The sequence below is a fragment of the Ascidia mentula genome, chromosome 5, assembly GCF_947561715.1.
Source record: "Ascidia mentula chromosome 5, kaAscMent1.1, whole genome shotgun sequence".
NCBI classification, from domain to species: Eukaryota; Metazoa; Chordata; class Ascidiacea; order Phlebobranchia; family Ascidiidae; genus Ascidia; species Ascidia mentula.
The window spans coordinates 14,846,508-14,867,274 of record NC_138570.1 but is presented as its reverse complement, the minus strand read 5'-3'; the positions used below and the strand labels follow the sequence as shown (position 1 = coordinate 14,867,274).

The following is a 20,767-nucleotide window of genomic DNA, read 5'->3' as shown; positions in this document are numbered from 1 at the left end:
TGTCCATAACTTTTCATATATGAAAAATCCACGAATCACAAACCTTTTTCTTCGGCAAACTTTACCAAACTTGCCATAGGATCAGCTCCAGGTGATAATATGAAGATAAGGGGAGTGGACGAGTCGGAATCCAAATAACTCGAGTGGAGATCGAATGTTGGCGGTTCGATGTAAAACGAACCAAGCTTGTTCACAATGAAACTCTGAAAAACATGAGGTATTGCATATTTTGTGTTTCGGAGTCCACTTTTTGAAATAAAACTATTCTTATTTCATGTCTGGAAAGGCCGTCAAGAGATCAATCTTGTTCCAGCGCTTTGTGGTTTGTGTGACACAGGTGGAAATTACACGGTGCTTGCACGGTGCCTTCTTGTATGCTAGCACCGTATAATGTTGCCCGATTGTATTTCTTACCTTTTGTTTGTTTTAGACCTGATGATGCTTTCATCAATCGAAACTCTATTTGTTATAATGTGCTGCAGACAGGGCCACTGTTTCGACCTAATAGGTCTCATAAGTGCAGCTATGGTGTGACTTACAACGAAACATTATAAGCCCTTTTGGTTGCACAAGAAACACATATACTCAGAAAAAACTGCATTTGCACAAAAGGTTTTCAATGTCGCAAAATTGATTGTTTTGTTCTGTTGTTTTATCGTGCTGGGAGTCATACAGTGTTCGCTTGAGAGCATATATATATACATATACAGAAGCACAAACCATAACGACCACTTTGTTGAACCAGCTAATCAAAACCCGGAATAAAATGACACACCTGGACCGCAGGGACCACTTTATCCGGCCGAACACATCGGATTAATATAAGTTTTTCCAGCTGCCCCAACTTTTCGTTCCACGGGTCGGGGAATGGTTCAGTGTGAGGTAAAGGTGAGTCGTACAAAAACTTCCAACAGGAAGGCTGTAATACAAGTTGTTTATTGACTTGTAAATGATTAACGTTAGGGTTGCGACAACATTAAACGAGCATACAAACTGCCCAATAAACTGTACTTTGCAAATTCCATGTCAAAACTACATTGAACGCCTGCCGCACCGCCGCACACAGGACAAGAACGAATAAATGATCAGTTTACTGCAAATACGTCTACATGAAGCTATGCCTAATTACACTACATACATGTTTAACTCATTATCATACTCTTTTAAATTACGTTGTAGTTTTTTACTCACATTAGATCGGAAGTGTCTCATGATGCCGGAAAAGTTTGCGAGGTCGCTACAGCGAACAATTTCAGCCCATGACTTGTGAGAGAGCCAATCCGGTGCAGGGTTGGGGAAGGGATTTTCCAATGCGATCCCGCCCGTAAGAAGGAAGCGCCAATGAGAATCCAGCACCTCATTCCTAAGAAGAATATAGGCGTGAATACATATGCACTGCATATGAAGCGTAAATTATACACTTTTTCGTGTCGGCTAAAAAAGCTATCAACAAGCTACTATACCTGCACATAGTTTATGAATAACTGGATATGGCTCATTTCCAAACGATTTAAGCCAGTGTTTAATCTACGTTGACTGAAAAGTACCAGCAGTAATCTTTGGGCCAGGCTAGTTTACCCCCCCAGTCCAGAGCCACAGTTACCAGCTGCCTTACAGGTGAATACACTGGTAACTATCCTGTCTGAAGGTCAGTGATCACCATGGCTTTAATGGTTTTATATGCTTTGGCTGCAAAGCCAGTGAACCATATAGCTTTTATATTCAACCTAATTATTTGTCAAAAACAGAGAACACCACTACTTACCGGCCTTTGAGGATCCCGACGCAAAGCAGGAACGAAAACAACAACTTGTCTTTTTCGAACAAAGAGCGGCAAACGTTTCGAAAAATGACTTGTGTAAAGTAGGATATCAAGTTTCCGATGCGCTCATCCAAAACCGTCGAGGTCTTGCTTTGCTCGATCGACTGTAACACAATTTGACCGGTGAACAGAAAAAGCCTCGGCGACTGGCAAAAAAAGGTTTTACGCCTTGCCAATAAAAAGGGATTGCCTTTGTCGTCTGGCCCTGTGTGTTCTAGTTTGATTCCTGGTATGCGGGAAGCTCTTTGTTAACCATTCGTGAAAACGTGACTTGGTCACGTTGCAAGTATTTAACGGGGTTACAAAGATTTTGCTGAATAGTTTGATGAAATAGGTATGGTGCAATGTAATGCCGGGGAGGAGAATGGCTGTAACACTTTACATCATTATGTCACTTGCAAACGCACAACTTGAAAATTCTTGAAACACTTCCAACAATAGGCTTTTAATTGGTGTTAGCCGTCCCCTTCTTTATGTTTGTACGGTTCTTTATACCTGGTTGTGTTGCTGCACCTTTCCCCTGAGGACAAACTATTAAAATATAGGCTTTAACATGTATGTTTTCTGGAGATTGTACTTTCCATGTATGAAACTTCATACCCTGTGTACAAGATGCGTCAAACCGTCTCGACATATATTTTAGACTCAACCACCTGCAAAACAATTTCGATTTTTAAAGCAATACCTGTATATAAAGATGTATGAACCACGACAAAGAGTATTGGTACATGGGGTCGATATGCGCCAAGTCCGATATCACGAAGAAGAGAATTGATGAGTGGACGGCGACAGGCTGATATCCGTTCCTTGTGTTGTCGATTTCCTGCTCAGTTCGACTTGTTATCTCCTGTTTCTCAGATATTTCGGCCGAGAGTTTTCGGCTTGATGAGAGGATGCTGATGGCGGTTTCATCTTCGAGAATGTTTCCTAATACAAAAAATGTATGTATTTTTAACAAGGTCACAGATTCACAATAATTTTAGTCTTTTAGAGCTGCAGACAGTAGTGCACACTATAGCACTCAGTTGGGTATACCCAATGAATCGACGTTGACCGAAAAGTACCACACAATGGAAATTCCTGTGTAGACAGGTTTAGAAGCAAGTCAAGTGCTACAGCAGTCACCAGCAGCTCTATTGACAAGACCCCATATTCGAAACAGTGCGCACTATACTGTCTATGGCTCTTTTTTATGTATAATTTGAGTGTGAACGCATATAACAAGACCATAGCAATCCTGTGTAAAATTCACGATCCCGGCGAGGTTTGAACCCACGACCGTGTGAACTCCGGGTCATTATTCTAAAATGTAAATGCCCGAGCAACGTGAAACAACTATTAGACTGACGAAAGAACAAAATTTGCCAGGTCACAGTCACAACTACTATTAAGGTAACATTTATACTTAAACATCTGTAAACTAACATGTTGTTGGTGATCAGGTGTGTGCAGAAGGCACTCACCGTTAGCAAAATCATTCAATATCATAAAAAATTGGCGAATTGACTGTGTAAAATTGAATCAGGTCACTATCTTATGTTCAGTACATAGTATAAAACTTGGTACATTTTCGACATTATCTGGTGACCAAAAAATAACCCGATTTGCTGCTATGATTTTCCACCGAACAATTATTACAACTTTCTTTACCTTCACGGGAAAGAACTTCAAGTATTTTATCTTCAATATCTTTCAGTTGTCTTTTATTTCTCGCTCCTTCTACGATCAGCTTATTTTTCTTCTGCTCCAGTTCTGGTCGTTCCTTGGCAGCCACCAGGGTGAGAAGTTGATCTTCCAATCCAATGGGAGTAATCATGAAGTTGATCAAAGTCACCTGAGAAACAGCAATAAAACGAATGTTTTGTTAAAGGGTTCCGCACCGGTAGTAATAAAGCCGTCCAGGTGTACACGCACTCCCAAAGATCAGTTTAGTGTTTAAGACATAAAACCTTGGTGGAACGACTGACTTAGCAGAACTAATAACTTAAACGATGTATGCAATCGTAAATGTAAGGATTTCGCACACAAAGCAATAAAAACCTTTTACACGAAGCGTAACAAAATAATGAAGTTGCTCGAAGCGAAGCATATCAATAACATGGACTGAAAGTTTACAACGATGTACAAAAACTGATACCTTGACTGACACTTCGGGCAAGTAATGGGGATTCCTCATCCTGGTGCTTATATACAACACAAAATCATGACTGTATTGTATCGTGCTCTCCCCTAACTTAATATATTCCATCCCACTTTGTTTAAAAGTTTGTCGAAGTAGGAGGGGATCCATGATGGTGTCAAGATGTTCGGGGACATTTTCAATCAAAAGCGGGTTTCCGAACTGCAGCAACAGAAAAATGATTAAACATATGAATATTGACTCAAGAAATGTGTTGTGAGCCATGTTAAGTTTGAATAGCTACGGAAGTAGTTTGAGGCCGACAAAGGCTTGCTTGCGATGGGCTGTATATTTTCCATGTCAAATGGTCCCACTGTTAATGTTAGTCAGATAACGGTTTATATGGCGTTGCTTGATTCAAGTACAGGAACAATTCTTAAGTTTGTACTTGAGCCTGTCCTAAGGCTATGCAGGACAACGATGTCCCAAAATAACATCAAAATACCGCATGAAAAACAACAGGCAGATATGCCCCTAAAATCAAATGTGACAAAATTTGCGAAACACAAGATCACAACAGTCAGTTACTTGGACACAGTTTTCCAAGGTTCGAAGATAATCTGCATCAGTGAGTTTGCAAACGTGGAGGTTGTTCTTCTTTTCCATGTTCTTAACCCACGAGCAAGCCTGTCCTTGTGGGTCGATCATCAGAGGCCAACGACTGGCGTTGTTTACTATTATCGCGTTGTCAACCGATGTGCTTCGAAAAATGTCAGTGTAAAATTAACTACGGCGAATTCGTTAACGTTTTTTAGAGAAATAACAAGTTTTAAAAGGAATATTGGCTAATTACCATTTTTTTTTCATGTAAAAATTAATTCGATACAAATTAGTTACTTAAAGTGAAAGCATATATATGTTTACTAACTAGGAAAACAACAACTTACTTGTCCTTTGGCAGTCCGGCCAGTTTCCAGTCCATAATCTGAACGGGATCTCCTAAAGTTCTCGCCAGAGAAAAGTCGTCGCTCACGGGAATTCCCCGGGAGTGGCACTCTTCCCACCACTTTCGCAAGGACTCCTGAATAGAGGTTAATTTGTTCAGTGTGAAGTATTTGTGACGAAATACGGAGCGAATTAGACACAGAAAGACTATTGCTCATACTAATTGCATAAGATACGAATTCCAGTCGGGTAATGGCAAATAATATGTTAATTAAAAACTTGTGTAAATTCCTGATGACCGATTCCGGGAATCACTTCCCAATCCTGACCCATAATTGCAACGCTTTGCACCCTTTGCTTTTGACGACATTGTGGAAAAAATATGTTTTCTGGGTTAAAATCTATTGGCTTTCGTGTGAGACAAATATATTTCGCTATAAATCATCTTCAGTGTCTGTAAAAACAACGTAAAAATAGTGTAAAACCACACCTACGAAAAGCTCATCTCTGTCTCAAGGACGCTCACATAACCCTTCTCACAACTAACTACCAGTTGTGCGAGTACACGTACAGTAGTAGATAAGAACACGCATGTAAAAGATAAGATCACTTTGACGTAACTTATCTATTACTATACGTGTCCTGGTAGTTAGTTGTGGGAAGGGTTGTGTGAGCGTCCTTAACACAGAGATGAGCTTTCAGTAGGTGTGCTTTTACACTTTTTACGTTGTTTTTACAGACACTGATGATTTATAGCGAAATATATTTTCTCACACGAAAGCCAATAGATTTTAACCCAGAAAACACATTTTTTTACAATGTCGTAAAACCTTATGTAAAACTATACAGTACAACAAAATGTTTTATTTTCCTGACAAACCAACTCACCCTTTATGTTTTAATATTTCAAAAAGATACAAATATTCTAATTCCATGACAAAGTTATACCTGTCTATATAGAGGGGTGAAAGGAGACAAATAAGCGACCACACTGGATGAGAGCAACACATCACCAACAATATTGTGGTAAGTGTTATGGAGTGTTTGAGTGGTTTCCGTCCATCTGTCCTTCTCACCACCCAACCCGCTTATCAACTTTTCAGCTCGAATCAACTTGACCTTTGTGAGCTCTATGTCGTCTTCCAGTCTCTGTCAGCGAGAAATGTGGAAATAAAGTTTGAATCTCTTCCTACTGTTTGTCAGTGTCCGATTGTATTGCATTTGAAATATCAGTGTGAAATTTATGGATGAGAAAACCATTTACATTTGTCACTATTTTACTCAACCAAAAAGCGATAAACGTCGAAAGTCATTTATCTGTCGCACAGCAGGGCTGAAAAGTACAGATTTTAATGAGTAAACTCAAAAAACACAATATATCGATATTCAAATGACGTCATATTGCAAAGCCACTAGTGGCCTTTTAAAAGAACTGACGTCAAATCCACGGACAAACATAACATGTTATAAACACTATCATTCCACAAAACATCGGTTGTTTCAAGAGGTTGTTGTATATTGAATACAGGAAAACCCATGGATACAAACTGTTAGACACCTTTTTCTCGATGAGTTTTTCTTCCAGGTTGTCGTTGAGTCCCTGGAGTTTCTGAGTCACCTCATCCAGTTCGTCACGCTTGACTTGCAACACCTCCATCTCGTGGGCGAGGTCGGTTTCGGCGGCGAGAAGACGTTGGCGTTTCGGAGCAACAACCTTTGCAACCCTTCGAACAAAATAATTTTTAGTATTTTTCCTAAACTTCATTTACACATGGGCAAAATCTACAAACAACCTCGCTAAACGGAGGAATATACACAGAACCAGGATAGAAAATACATTTATAACACGTGGCTCATCCGAAAAATAGTTGATTTAATTAAATACACATTACGCACGCTATTGGCGTGCAGGCAACAAGACGACAAAAACAAAACTAAATTGGGTCTTATTTTTTTTAAAACACAAGTCATTTAGGACAGAACTTTAAACGGTGGTCGTTCGTCACATATTATGATTTGCTTACCTATCATAAACTTCGATTGCAAGTACCCAACTACACAACCCTTCACATGCTGACGATACATTCCTTATAAGCTCTGGTCGAAAGTTTTGCTCTCCGATAAAACGATTTCGAATCTTCCTCATAACAGCAACAGGGATATTATCCTTATCGTATTCCTGTACAGAACACCACGTATTACCGCGACGTAACGTAATGCCACGACATAACCGCTTTACATGAATCAACTTATTCGTGATCTTACTCGAAGGGAATCCAGAAACTTAAGATCCCCGATCATCTTTTTTGCTGCTGGCCAAAAGTCATCGATTGCTCGACCGCTTCCGTCTGCTTTGCGATCTGGTTTGATTCCCTGATAACACAAAGCTAAACTTAACCGAATATTTGACAAAACAGGAGATTAACGTGAAAACAGAACACATTCTACACTGACATCATCGATGTTTAAAAGACAGATAATGCATTATATCCAATTGATAAACAGGTATATGGAAACCTGTTTACTACAATACAAATAAAAACGAGGGTTTTACCTTGAGAATACAGATGGCTTCCATGGTCATTTTAACACCAGCTGGAGGGTTTTGCATGGTTTTGACGAGTGCAATATCTTGCTGCTTCAACGTGTCCAGGGCAGCGATGGCAGCGTTCATTGCTGGCATGGCAACGGCGAGCTTCGCCTCGCATTCTTGCTTAATTTTCTCTGCCTCCTCAGCAGCTTGATTTCAAAACAGATTTTAATCAGGAATCCTGTTATGCGATTCAAGTAAAGCACAGACAACCAACGCCCTCAAAACATAGTTCTAAATTAAATTTAAACAACCTCGCAACATAAAATTAAATAAAATATCAAACCAATTCAACGTCTTTACGCAGCAATTTCATGCCAATAATGTCTGGCGGTTTTCTGTCAAAAGTAGCAGTAATGTGAATTCACCTGCTGCTGCGACAGCTTCGTCCGCTTCCACCAACTTTTTTGCAATTTCCACTTCAGCACTTTCAGCACTGATGTCAGCCACAAGCTTTTCCACTTCCTACGAAATTATAAACGTTCAGTTTTACATTTGGCGACAGTTTCAAGAGAAAATTGCAAACTTTGTGTGCAAAAAAAACCCATAATATTGGAGAGCTGCAGACAGGGTGTACACGCACTGTTTCGACCTGTAAGGTCTAATCAGTACAGCTGTTGACGGTGGCACTGTGCTAGCTTTTACATTAGCGGGCACACTAATTTCTACTTTGTGGTACCCGCGAGTCAAATCTGGCCCGTGGCGTCTTATAATCTAAGGTTCCATAGTTGTTGGTTTTAATTAATGTCGCTGAGGAGCACTGTTTATACTTCAGGTAAAGGCTTTTAATGTGCTGATTCTGCTTTACTGTTACACATTTAAACGTAAGCAAGTAAAATAGTTTAGAAACCGCAGTGTAAACCCCTCTTTGTAAATTTTCTGCTCCCATGTGCAACCTATTATTTGTTTAATAATTTTTGGACCTGGTGTAAAAAGTACGCCCAGCGCTCCTCTAAATAACAAGGCTTAAACACAGTTACTTACCAAGGACTTTTCCTCCAGCTGAGGTTGTTGAGCAGTGAGATATTGTTGCATCTTGTTAATTTCCTGCTCAGCGAACTCAAGTTTTTCCAAACCGACCACATAGCGGTTTTTGAAGGTCAAGAGGTCGAGTCGTTTCTGCTGCAGGAGTCGCTTGAATGTTTTGATCAGTTCAAGATATGAGGTTGGAGTGATGTAAGTGCGCCGATTCAGCGATTCGAAATACCTGAAAAATAGTTCAGTTTAATGTGACACAAAACCAAAAACGTTTCCTTCGTAACATTGATACAAAAAATGTATGGTTCTAAATCCAGAATACAAGCCATTGAAAGATTGGCAACAATGTGCCACATAATTCCAGCAATGCTGTAGGTCGTACATTAAAACCCGATTTGTTAGTTTCAAAAATTACTATGATAAAGTTGTCAACGCTTCTAATTCTAGAATACATGTTTCGCTTTATTAAGCATCATCAGTTCTGTACAAACAAAATTAACAGAAAAGACACGGCGGTAATGTGTCAGAATGACAACAGAATATGCAGGAAATTAAAAGTTCTTACTTTTCGGATAAGGATCTAACGTCAGTGTGGAAGTGTTTGCACATCTGTACAGTTTCCTGTCGCATTTCTTGATTCATTTCAACGTCATCAAGGAAATGATAAGCGACCATTTCCAACGCGTCATCAGGCCATGCCTACAGACACAATATTACGTTCATTATAAGGTTCACAGGTTTCGCAGCAAAGGCATTGCAGCCAAGCTGGATTGTTCACTTTTCCCGACAAGTTGGAGCGAGATCTGAAACATCAAGCTCCTGGTGAGGTTTGAACTCAAGACCCTGGGCTAACCAGGCCCAACGCTCTACCAACAGGGCTACAGGAGCTCAGTGGGGGTATATTGTGGCCAAGGAACACTGGTGCGCAAGAGCACAACTTTTTGACCTTCAATTACGTCGGGGATCCCCACCACCGTAATCAGACAACGCAGAGGCATTACCACGCTTTCATACATTAGATACGAATTGTAATTTTCATGGACGTGTGGGAGTTGGTTTACCTGAAACCAGTCAATTGTACAGCAGTTAATCAGAGAAGGGAAGTTCCGCAGTCTTGTTCTGAATGCCTCTCCTACTGGACTGAATGCCAGAATCATGTGCAACGACCTGGAAAGTGAATGTTCCCGGGACTGAATTAAAATTAGTGTAGTGGTAGTGGCGCAAAACAAAGCGTTTCACAACTCGTTATTTTAAACTAAATAGCAAATCTCACTGATTATATTCTGTCTCATTTTCCTACAAACAAATCTTAGTTTGCACAGTTCAGACAAAACGGCACAACAATTTACACTGGTTCTGGTTCGACGAACCATAGAAGTTTTAAAGCGAAAAGTGTCACTATGTGGATGATACCTGTTAACTCTCTCAATAAACTTGTTGTAGAGATTCAAGGGAGTTATTTCAGTCTTGTCATCGTTCTCAGCCTGAATAGCAACCTGCATTTTATCGATAATTTCAAGGCGTTCCTCGTTCTCGAAGATATTGGGAATATCGCCCGTGTTAAGAAGAAGGTTTATGTCTTCCAAAAAGCTTTCATCCTACGAAGAAACACATCTGTAATGATGCCATTCTGGAAATGCACGCAGTTTACTATAAAATCATAGTTACGTAGAAGGATGTCACGTAAACGTTATTCATTGGTAAGAAAATAGTTGTAAACGTTAAGTTACAGGAGTTTTCATATGGCAATTAAACAAGGTATCAGACAAATCATTATTATAAAACTTGGTCCCAGTGCATAGGTTAAATATGTTCTGGTTGTACGTCAGTGTGTGATAGAGAAGGACATACTGGCCACAAATTGACCGAATTTCTAGACTACACATTGTTTTTCACGCAAGAGTACTAGACAAACAAAACTCGGTAAAGAAGTTTTCAGAAACTTTGAAATACTTTGATTTGATGATCTCCGAACAAAAACACGGTAGAGGTGAGATCAACCCCCGATTTCCACAGTACTTTCTTTAGGTCGTTTCTCCAATCAGTCACGCAATAGGATTTGGTGACGTTGACTTGGACGACGTCATAATCAGCCATGAAAGCAGCGACCTTGGCTGAGGATTGTCGACCACTACCACCAATACCTATGACAATGCAAAGTACAATGCAACAGCACAAAATAGCTTCAGTTTATTATCTAAAGGAATTCAGATCTCGTTTCGACTTGTCGGGAAAAGTGGCTGATCCAGCAGATTGTCTGCAATGCCTTGGCTATCAAGCTTGTAAACCTTATGATCAGAATACGAGAGCTGAGATCGCCAAATATATAGGGCCTGGGCAGTGGGGCGATCATGCCTTGCTATGCGAAAGCATGGTATTACGTCTGCATTATTAAAGGAACGGACTGCTATCGCCAAAATCTTATCTTAAACTGAGCAACATTTGTGTAAAAAGAAATTAGGTTAACATAGGAAGTTACATTGACCTACCAACAAGCAGTGCGTGTCCATTTGGTTGCTTCAATATTCTGCTGATCCTACTAACATGTTCTATAGCGAATTGAAACATGACAAGATCCATTGGTGCTTTTGACATTGTGTTGTAGTCATCAAGATATCGTTCAATTACATTCCGAAGCTCTGATAAACATGTCTTCATTTTAAAAATAATTTTGAAAAAGAAACGTACCAACTACAACAACTATAACTTTCACAAAATGATGTATTTATAAAAAGTTGTGTTTTAAATAGAATTAAAAAATGCAATGGTATATTCGGAATCAAATTCGTTTACTACTTTATCCAACGCTAAACTCTGAACAATGAAGTAATCTACGACTATCAGCTGTGTTTTGTGACAAATTTAACAACCACTCTGGAACGTCTTCAAATTAATGGATTTAGATTGGCAAATCTAAGAATCAGTAGACTCCAATATTTTACCTTGCATGTCTTGTATCTCGTCATACAATCGTTCACTGGCACTCTCCTCAACTTTTGGTGACATGTAATCACCGAAGAAAACGGATCGAATGTTGGAATCACGCACGTCCTTACGACCTGTCTTGTGCGCCACCAAGTGTTGGAATATGTTGTTTAGCTTTTCTTTAAAGTGCATTGTCGTAATCGTCTATAAAAAAGGAATTATTGACGGTAAACAGTGTGTTTAAAATTAATTTCAAAATCGGAAAGAAAGATTCTTTCCTACAGAAACATGGAGCGAACACGAAATCTTTTCCAATCTGATAATCCGGTTATAAAGATAAGTTCATGTCAACGTCTATAAAACTAAGCTTATTTTATCACGCATAAAAGAATTACTAAGCGACATATACCTTACTGCATGATACTTTTTAAAATATAAATTGTCGATACATAACAAAATGAAATGTAACTGAGATTAGTTATAAGAAAAACATTTTAAACACAAAAATCCACCCACTTTAACCAAGCCAAAAAACGTATCCCTGTCTTGATCGTCAACTAGTCGGTCATAGAAGACGCGATAAACCTCGTGGACCCACAATCGGGCGATCTTCAAAGCCCCAGGAACCCCTTCGGGACATTTGTCACTCCGAAATAAAAGAATTCCCTTGGAAGTTGTAAGATTACTTTAAAATCCACATGTTAGTTTAAAATACAAATAAAGTTGTGAGTAACACAGTCTAGGTGGCATCGCAGCAGATTCAATACCACCTGTGCGTGCCTATGGGGGAAAAATTAACAATATAACGCTGCTAGTGAGATTTGAACACGCAATCTTGGGCATTGCGTGTCACTGCGATACGACCTATAAGATACAGCGCTACAGTATATATATATATAATTAATGGTTTAACATATCATACCTGTATAACTCTCGCGTAGTCACGAAGATTAAAGAGATAATGAGACTTTGCGGGAGTTGGAAGAAATTTCGACATAGCTTGTGTGTAAATATCGGTTGTCGCCCAAATTATGATGCGTCCGAATCTTCTCAGAGCATTGTCGAAGCCCCTTCGAATAAACAAACCATAAATAAGTGACGAAATGATCAGAAAGGTTTACCAAACCAAATGTCGTTAGTAAAATTGTCCATATTATTTCCAGGTTCTTTTTTTCAAATCACAGTTTCCTCTCTTAATTTGCAAATGAGGGCTTTGTTATAATTACTAAGCAGTAATTAAATTATTAAAATGTATTTAAATTTGATTATTACACACTAATTAAAATAATAAAAAAAAATACATTATCATCTGCACAATTTGCTAATGTCCAAAGTGCGTGTTAATTTTCTGAATGTAAAACTCTTCCATGGAATAAAAACAGGTCTGTAAGAGAGGAATTCAACTTGGGCACTCACCTGCTAAAATGCCAGTCAAGCATCGGTTGAAATATCGTCTTCATAGTCTCCTCGTCGAAGGCATGAATGCTGATGACGTTAAAGTGGCGCAGAAAACGCTCTGTAATCTCGTTTCTACCACCACCGGGTGGCGCCATAGCGCATACCATCGAAATGTCGACCAAACGCAATACGGACGTATCCTGTAACCAAACAACTTAACAAAATACTATATTTGAATCAAAAAACGTTGTTATGTTTAGAATATTGACCTTCTTGTCGAACCAGTGACCGTGGTCAACCCACTGGCGAAGCAACTCTATCGGTGGCTGTGCTCCATAGCGCTCCTTAGCGGGCATATTAAGATCGTCCACAAAGACGATCATTTTTTTTCCAGGGGAAGGTCCGTACATACCGCGTCGACGTCTGTAAAATAGAGACCGTATATACAGTTCGTTATAAAGCAGCCAATGGAATCGGGAGGTTACAATTTTTTTTTCTATTTGAACTGATGATGCTGTTTACAGCGAAATACGTTTTCATAGCTTTTAGAGGTCTTTTTCTACTGTAATTTTAACAAATATTGGTTCTCTTGTGACTGAAAGTACACCGACCTGTCGAGTTTAGAAAATATCATGTCCTGTGTTTGGCTGGCACTCGTCTGCGCCGAGAAATTGACATTGCAGATTGCAAACTGCTTCTTGGGAAGCTCGCGCAGGTATCCGTTTGTGATGGCCGATTTACCCGTTCCCGTCGGACCAACAAACAACAACGGGAAGTTCTGACCAACCAGCTTGCGTAGAAAGTATTGCTGTCTGTATGTGTCCACTGTCTCAATGGTGATGTTGTTTAGCTGAACGCCAGGTAAGAAATTAGGAGATTGTTAGATACGTAAATGTTGGTCCCTAAGTGACATGGCGGATTTTGTTCAGTTTAATGTCGGAGTACGTGAAAAAGTAGATGTTCAAACAGTGGTGAATTGTGACTCTATTGGCCCTAAGGCAATTTGTAACACGTGGCCTAAAAGTACACACATATTGAGCCTAGCAAGAATAAGAGTAAAAACAAAAAAAATCGCCAATCAATTTTACGAAGATAAGCTTGTGAAGGAAATAACAGTTTGGGAGAAGACAACTTTTTAATCCTGAGATTATGTCATAAAGTTATTTAGGTGTTTGTCTAGCGGTTAATCTAGCACTGGAATAAAGCTATCTGTAGCTAGTGAAGCCAATTATAAACATGTATACAGATGAAAAACTAGTTTGCCAAATGTCTTGAGTATTTTTGCTAGGTTTTGTGTATCGTTAAGCAAAGGTGCACGTGTCATGGAGTACAAAAGGAAGCACACACAACTAAGCTATAGAAAATTTGGAATATTGGCAACAGTAAAGCGGAATAAGCAACTATAGCAACCTGCTCACCGTCAAGCGAACCAGCCGATGGTCTTTCTGCAGTTGGCGCAGTTGCGACACCATGCGGAAAGAAAGCAAAGCACGGATCAATAGCGGCAAAGCGTAAAAGCGAACTGTAAGCTACTTTTAGCCGGAACCAAATATTATTGATGAATTTCTACATAAACTACATCCCAAACGCTATGAGTGTTGCGGTTAGAGGTTTGTTAATGCAGTTTGAATAAAACGAATTCCATTCAAGAATCAACGCCATAAACTGTTCTGGTTAAAAATTTATTTTTAATGATTCGACTACAATTCTAATCATGCACTGCAGCATATACAGTTGATACGAGTCACAATACTTCAATTTTGAGTAAAATCTTAATTTGAGTAAAGGGAATTTAAATCATAAAGTAAAAGATATGCTATCTAAAGGGAAATATAATTACAGTGGTTTTAACGCTTCCATGCAAAGAATATATGTAGTAAGAAAGTTAGCCAATATATTAAGTAAATGACACATTTCATGCCTTCAGGTATAACCGTATTTCAGTTCTGCAGTAAAATTGTACTAGAAATATATAAATAGCCGCTGTAATTGTATTTTAAACCTATGTTATAATAGAGTGCTCATGCAACGCATTCAGTAAGGATATATTTAACATTCTTTAGTGAGTATTGACTATGTTTCAAGTGCTTAGTGCAACGTTTAGCGTGCTGTACAGTTACCTGAATATCCAGTCGGTCCTATATTGTAACAACATCATTATGAGCGAATGTGTATTGTAATATATGTAACTAATATCATTGCGCCATTCATAAAAGATAAAGGGGTTAAAATTTAAAATTAAAAGCCTTTCCAAGCCATGTTGTGTCATATAATGCAATGAAATCAAACAGCGCAATACATTTTGTTAAGCATGGAAATTAGGATTGACAACATTTACGCCTGTTGTAGTAATCGTAATTGTAATGGAAATGGCCTCTATACGTCACAGACATAACAAAAATCCCTACCCTGACTGACTCGGACAGCTCGGGGTCTTTGGTTAGGCTTCCCCATCGATGCCAGGACGCGTAGTTTTTCTTCAAGTAAACGTAATCGAACACAGTTCCCCGCTTCGGGATCAGCAGACTCCTTGCGATGCGTAGTTCTCGGGGACGGGGAAACCCTGACTTTGCGCCGTCGGTGTCGAGCAGTTCGCGGAAGTAATCGCTAAATCTGGAAGTGCGAGGCAAACAATAAAATCTCGGGTTACTGCGATCAAGTGTTAGATTTTCTTCGGCCTAATTTGGTCATTTGTGGTCGACAAACTCAATCTTTGTTTAATTTGAATGAAGGACCTTTGACGCTGTTTGGAATCGTGTGTTTAAACGAGAAAATACATCCACAACCATTCTCAACCTAAGGGGGAATGTTGTTTGTGCATAAGGTGATAGTAAGTATATGAATTGTTAGAGCTTGTTTCTCTTCTTACTTTACTCATAAAATCTGTCATTTACAAATTAAATTTCCGGTGAAGGATTTTAGCTTTAAATATCGGTTAAAGGTGTACATGGAACAAAAAGTTCGAAAACCACTGGTTTATACGACCACCTCACATCACCTTTCCCTGTAGTTTTCCTCCACGCACGCTCCAATCGACCACACAATAGCAAATAGGAAATGGGCGATCACCATATTTCCCCTCTCCTCCATCGCCTGATCAAATTACATTTTAATACTAGGTATAAAAAAAATACACGTATCTTATTTCACCTTCATGTCAGAAACGGAAATTTTTCCTTCTTGTACGTCATCGGTCATGGTTGATATACTATCGTTGTCGTCATCGTCGTACGAACTGTCGATTGTGCTACAAACACACAAGTAACGTAACGCCAAACCTTAAATAGTATGCCTGATGAAAAGGTACACTTAATTAGTTTGAACAACGTTAATAATTTCGGTAAAACATTTTCTTAAATATCTGAAAATGCGTGAAGCAAAATACTCACTTTTTGTTGGTCGGAGGAGAAAGCAAGCGCACAAGCAGCATGACGAAGCAAAAATGGGAAAAAAAGGCAGCAAGGTTAAATATGCCATGAAATAATTTAAAGTTATCAAGAAAAACGCTCTAAATGAAAAAGCGCAAGCACGCTATTGCCTAAAACACAAAAAGCTTTGAAGCAAATCTTTATTGAAATGATCGTGAACTGAGATTACAACTAAGTATATGTTACGAAACGATTAACAAGCTGCACAACGCGCCGCAGACAACTGTAGACAAAGCATACCCCAGTTCACGCAGAAGACAGGAGTAAAGCTTGAGCAAGTTTACAGTCATGTGCATGGGTGAAAGCTTGAGAATGTGGTGACATTGCTTGCTGACAAACTGAAGACAAGGCGGCAGCTGCAAAAAAAATTCGTAACATCGTATTTCCTGGCAGAGTAGCTTGGTTTAAGCATAGACCCAATGACGGTTCGAAAAATATTTTTCTTTGGTCACTGATATTATTTTGAATGATTCGCGAGAGTGTCGAACTTATTCACAAGCCTTTTAAATAGCAACATGACATGAGCGTCAGCATGATTGTAATAAAGCGTTAACATTAATTTTCACTAACATATAGGATTGATCATAAATAAAAACCAACGGCAAATCCATTGGCACCAATTAAAATTGCATGATGCATTTTATTACATTTTCGCATGTATTAACTACGGAAACGATAGTCAAAAAAAATACAACAAAAGCTACGATGTAATGTATACCAGCCAGTTAAACAACATTCGTATGTTGTCCTTCTGTTGTTTTGTGAGTACTTCGGGAAGCGAGGTTTGCATCCACGAGAGCACGAGGGCGGTTGTTCCCAATTCCTCGGGATCCATGTAGATCATCCCACACCTAATACAAGACAACATACATATGTTTTTTACAGCCCTTCAATTCGTCAAGACAGCGCAGTTGGTAAAGTCGATACACTTTACATAGGGTTTCAATGTTTGGCTTATCGTGCACATTTTGTAGCCAGTATATAGCATCCATCATAGCCCAGGGCTCTCCAAAACATATGCGACCCCAATAAATTTAATAAAATGTTTCGCAACCCTATTAAACGACTAAAACACTGGTGGCCCGTGTAGTTAAACAGCATTCGTAGTTGAATTATTACAGTTGAAAGTAGTGTTGTTAGTGAAATTTATATACTCGTTGCGACCCTAAAACTGGTGCGTCAACACACAGGGTCGTGACGTCTGGTTTCGGAACCCCGGTCATTGTTTATACCCGAGGCTGTACGTCACAAACCCCTATAGTGCGTCGTTTTGGGAATTTCCAAGGGCGTCGCGTCACAATTTAAACAAAGAAAAAAGGGGAGGGAGAGGGAAACTGGAGGCAACTAACAAGTGAAGTCACAGCCTTAGGCGAGTGAAATATATATCAAAATATTATAAAAAAGTAACTTTATTAACCGACGTTTCACCTGTTATCCAACAAGGCTTCAACAGAAACATTATTTTAGGGACAAATTGTTTTATTAAATTAATGATAAAAGCGCCGTGAATCTTTACAAAGTGTGTCGCACCCAAAAAAGTTGAACAATCACTGGTCTATATTTGAAGGGAGTTTTAGCATTAATAATAGCTTTATTATAGCAACCTTGCATATACAGCTGAAACCTAGTTACATACTCCATGAGGGGAATGCAGCTGTAGTTTGCAAACAACATTAATACCTGCTAACTGTAGCTGGTGACGCTTGCTCCAAATTCTCAACTTCAAACATCATATTCTGCTTTGCATTCATCGCAATGATTTCGCCACTCATCAAGCACAGCTAAACACATGTATATATATATGGGCCTGTCTGATAATGTATAACTACTAGGAAAGAATTTCGTATTAAAGGAACTACATTTTTTGTCATTTTTATGTCTATTGAAAGACATTTCAAAGTATTAGAATGAAATTTTAATCGTAACAAAGTATCTGGTCATACTACAAAAGCTATCAGTTTTACAGTAAGTATTCAAAGAATCAACAGAGATATATGCGTTCAACGTAACAAGAAAAACCTTTTTGTTATCATCCAGAACAGTGTTCATGTTTTCTACCCACACAGCATCCACAGGTCCATCAAATATCAACCACTTCCTGTCCACATCAACGCTGTTCGCATGTTCTCGGAAGGTGTTGGCAAGGATACCTAAACATGTTCACATCTCATATGACCTCTGTAACTGAGCTTAATTGCTCGGTTAAGTTTGCAACCGTTAATTTTTTCAACAACATGTCAATTAGGAAAATGTTTATGTGGGTTAGGGTGGCATGTTTTTTAGCAAGGCTATTATTCGCAGCACCACAAAAAATACCCGACATATTAATAGTTTGTATATGTGATGGCGTGTATTTTGGTGTGTATAAATTAAATATATCTACTGTTACGTAAGTTTGCGCATGTTTTACAAGCCTTGAATACACGGCGACGCATTTCTCTTTTTGGCGTAACCGTGACTTCAGTTTTGATTCTTACCATCAGTCCATTCATGCGAAACTGGATCAAAACTTCCGTATAACTGCGCCATTGTAACAGCTTTTGGATTGATCACCCGATACCGCACCTGATCAACAAACGTTGAGAGAATTAAACGCATTTTAAAGCGCGATTGTATTTGATCGATTACAGAAACTTAAAACAGATCCCCACTGGTCTTAACTCAATGTTATGAAACTATATCATAAGTTTCAATGAGTCAGCTGATATACTTGAAATATTGAACAATCGACTTGGCCTGCACGGGCATCCTAAGTTTCTGCAAATACGAAATTGGAAGTAAACACAGAAACCTAATAAATCAGCTGACTTTAATTTGAAGCTTCCGATAGTTTCATAGCATTGACTTATTATCAAAATAAATTGGTGTCGCTGATAGAGAACACTGTCAAATAGAGGGCTAAATTCTGGAAACATTAGGGAAATAGTCTTGTCTTTACTGATTTATAATGCAAAATACACTTACTGCGAACTCTTCCACTTCTTGTGAAACTGATATTTCTCCCAATGCAGCTGTGAGGACTTTGTAAGCACTCGTTTTCCCTCCTAATGCTCTCCCAACCACCATAAAACCGTGTCGAACTTTCACCATCTCGTAAAGTTGCACGATCTTCTCGATGAACCACGGAATGGGCTTCACATGCAAATATTTGCCGAGTTTAATGGATATTTTAGCATATATTTTCTTGTATAATAAATCACGGCAGTTATACATATTCTGTTGCTGTTGCTGTTGCTGCCAGGCCTATTGTATTTTAAGTTATCTGCTGAAATGTTGGAAGCGACTTACAAAAAAATACAAAGGGCCTGCGCAGTGGGGCGATCCTGCTTTGCTATGCGAAAGCATGGTATTACTTCTGCGTTGTCTTACAAAAAAACACTGATTTATTAATTTCAAATAGGGAGATTGTAGCGTAAAGTACGAACCAGCGTTTCTGAATAAGTAAACATACGAAGGGTATAAACTTTTAAGAGCTTCTAACTGAGAGGTGAGCACGGATTCCTACGTCGACACTAAATGTATGCGTTTAATTGTTCCAGAAGAACAGATTAATTAAAATAAATTTAAAAATGAAAAGAAAGGTTACACTTTGAAATCTAATGCAAAAGCATGCAATTATATTATCTCTAAAAACCTGCAAGTGGTTTGCTTCAATATTTGAACAAATCGCTTTTTCCAGCACCCCGTTGTCAGGTTTGGGCAATTTTACTCCAGGAAACAGATCCGAAATAATTCCATCGAACAATGGGATGTCATGCGAGAGAAACTTTGGAAGATTGACGTCAGTGATGGCTCGCAACATAAGTTCGTCCTCCTGGAGCTCCACGTATTTCAGCTTCAGGTTTCCTGCGCAGAAAAAAAGTACTTTTGCCTCAAGCTGTGCTCTGTAAACTTGTCGCTGACGTCACAATTTAATAAATTTTCCAAATTCCGGCACCAGTCAACCAAATATGTAAGAGTTATGACGTCATAAGTTGCCAAAAATATACGGTACAGGCCTTCAAAAAATGTCTAGTTGATTTCACACCGCGACACATCAAGCATAGTCTCGCAGCATCAGTGTGTCGAAGTATACCGGTTGCGAATGCATGTGAAAACCAATAGAGTTGTCCCAACGACAGGACACGTAACTTTGTGTGACAAGGTTGTTGTTTGTCCGGAATGAATGAGTGTTAATTCTCAACGAGTTGCAGATTGTAAAAAGTGCAACTAATGCCGCTTTAAGCAAACTACGTAATCCTCATATTTTGAGCAAACAAAATTGTAGTATAATGCCAGGATGACAGCAGCGTTGCCTGTTAAACACAGAACTTGATTTAACGGCACTGCCCACTTAACAAAGCACTCCATTACTATATCCATCGACTAAGCGGCTTACAGTAATATACTGCTTGTCTGAAATTGTACAGTTGATACAGTGTTCTATGTAATAAAAAGTTCCCCGTAATGCACCAGAAAACAATGGAGACAAGAAAAAATGTTTTCGACTCCACATATATTGCTTGTCATGTTCATAAAACCTTTGGTGATTTAGCTAATACACACACTTTTCCCATCACTGT

At 38.9% G+C, this 20,767-nt stretch overlaps 1 protein-coding gene across 8 annotated transcripts in view; it reads right to left on the bottom strand.

The window, feature by feature from the left end:
* Positions 1-20,767, bottom strand: part of LOC145901344 (dynein axonemal heavy chain 3-like) — a 94,979-nt gene that overhangs the window by 23,835 nt on the left and 50,377 nt on the right. For 3 of the 8 annotated variants that reach the window (XM_082988979.1, XM_082988983.1, XM_082988986.1), the window contains 39 exons: positions 19,840-20,051; positions 19,170-19,337; positions 18,683-18,770; positions 18,225-18,355; positions 17,886-17,986; positions 16,924-17,056; positions 16,446-16,561; positions 15,928-16,024; positions 15,776-15,870; positions 15,186-15,390; positions 14,898-14,915; positions 14,196-14,222; positions 13,389-13,627; positions 13,047-13,200; positions 12,796-12,977; positions 12,302-12,449; positions 11,896-12,045; positions 11,397-11,583; positions 10,944-11,093; positions 10,408-10,598; positions 9,868-10,052; positions 9,516-9,621; positions 9,020-9,153; positions 8,461-8,683; positions 7,845-7,941; positions 7,441-7,625; positions 7,152-7,259; positions 6,911-7,065; positions 6,445-6,610; positions 5,835-6,035; positions 4,889-5,022; positions 4,530-4,701; positions 3,960-4,163; positions 3,473-3,656; positions 2,508-2,749; positions 1,766-1,926; positions 1,192-1,363; positions 776-919; positions 44-203 (listed from right to left, as the gene is read on the bottom strand). In XM_082988979.1, the coding sequence (XP_082845105.1) occupies positions 44-203; positions 776-919; positions 1,192-1,363; positions 1,766-1,926; positions 2,508-2,749; positions 3,473-3,656; positions 3,960-4,163; positions 4,530-4,701; positions 4,889-5,022; positions 5,835-6,035; positions 6,445-6,610; positions 6,911-7,065; positions 7,152-7,259; positions 7,441-7,625; positions 7,845-7,941; positions 8,461-8,683; positions 9,020-9,153; positions 9,516-9,621; positions 9,868-10,052; positions 10,408-10,598; positions 10,944-11,093; positions 11,397-11,583; positions 11,896-12,045; positions 12,302-12,449; positions 12,796-12,977; positions 13,047-13,200; positions 13,389-13,627; positions 14,196-14,222; positions 14,898-14,915; positions 15,186-15,390; positions 15,776-15,870; positions 15,928-16,024; positions 16,446-16,561; positions 16,924-17,056; positions 17,886-17,986; positions 18,225-18,355; positions 18,683-18,770; positions 19,170-19,337; positions 19,840-20,051 (5,925 nt within the window). The remainder of the gene's footprint in view (positions 1-43; positions 204-775; positions 920-1,191; positions 1,364-1,765; positions 1,927-2,507; positions 2,750-3,472; positions 3,657-3,959; positions 4,164-4,529; positions 4,702-4,888; positions 5,023-5,834; positions 6,036-6,444; positions 6,611-6,910; positions 7,066-7,151; positions 7,260-7,440; positions 7,626-7,844; positions 7,942-8,460; positions 8,684-9,019; positions 9,154-9,515; positions 9,622-9,867; positions 10,053-10,407; positions 10,599-10,943; positions 11,094-11,396; positions 11,584-11,895; positions 12,046-12,301; positions 12,450-12,795; positions 12,978-13,046; positions 13,201-13,388; positions 13,628-14,195; positions 14,223-14,897; positions 14,916-15,185; positions 15,391-15,775; positions 15,871-15,927; positions 16,025-16,445; positions 16,562-16,923; positions 17,057-17,885; positions 17,987-18,224; positions 18,356-18,682; positions 18,771-19,169; positions 19,338-19,839; positions 20,052-20,767) is intronic. The other 5 variants (XM_082988980.1, XM_082988984.1, XM_082988982.1 and 2 more) reach the window with 3 other exon arrangements.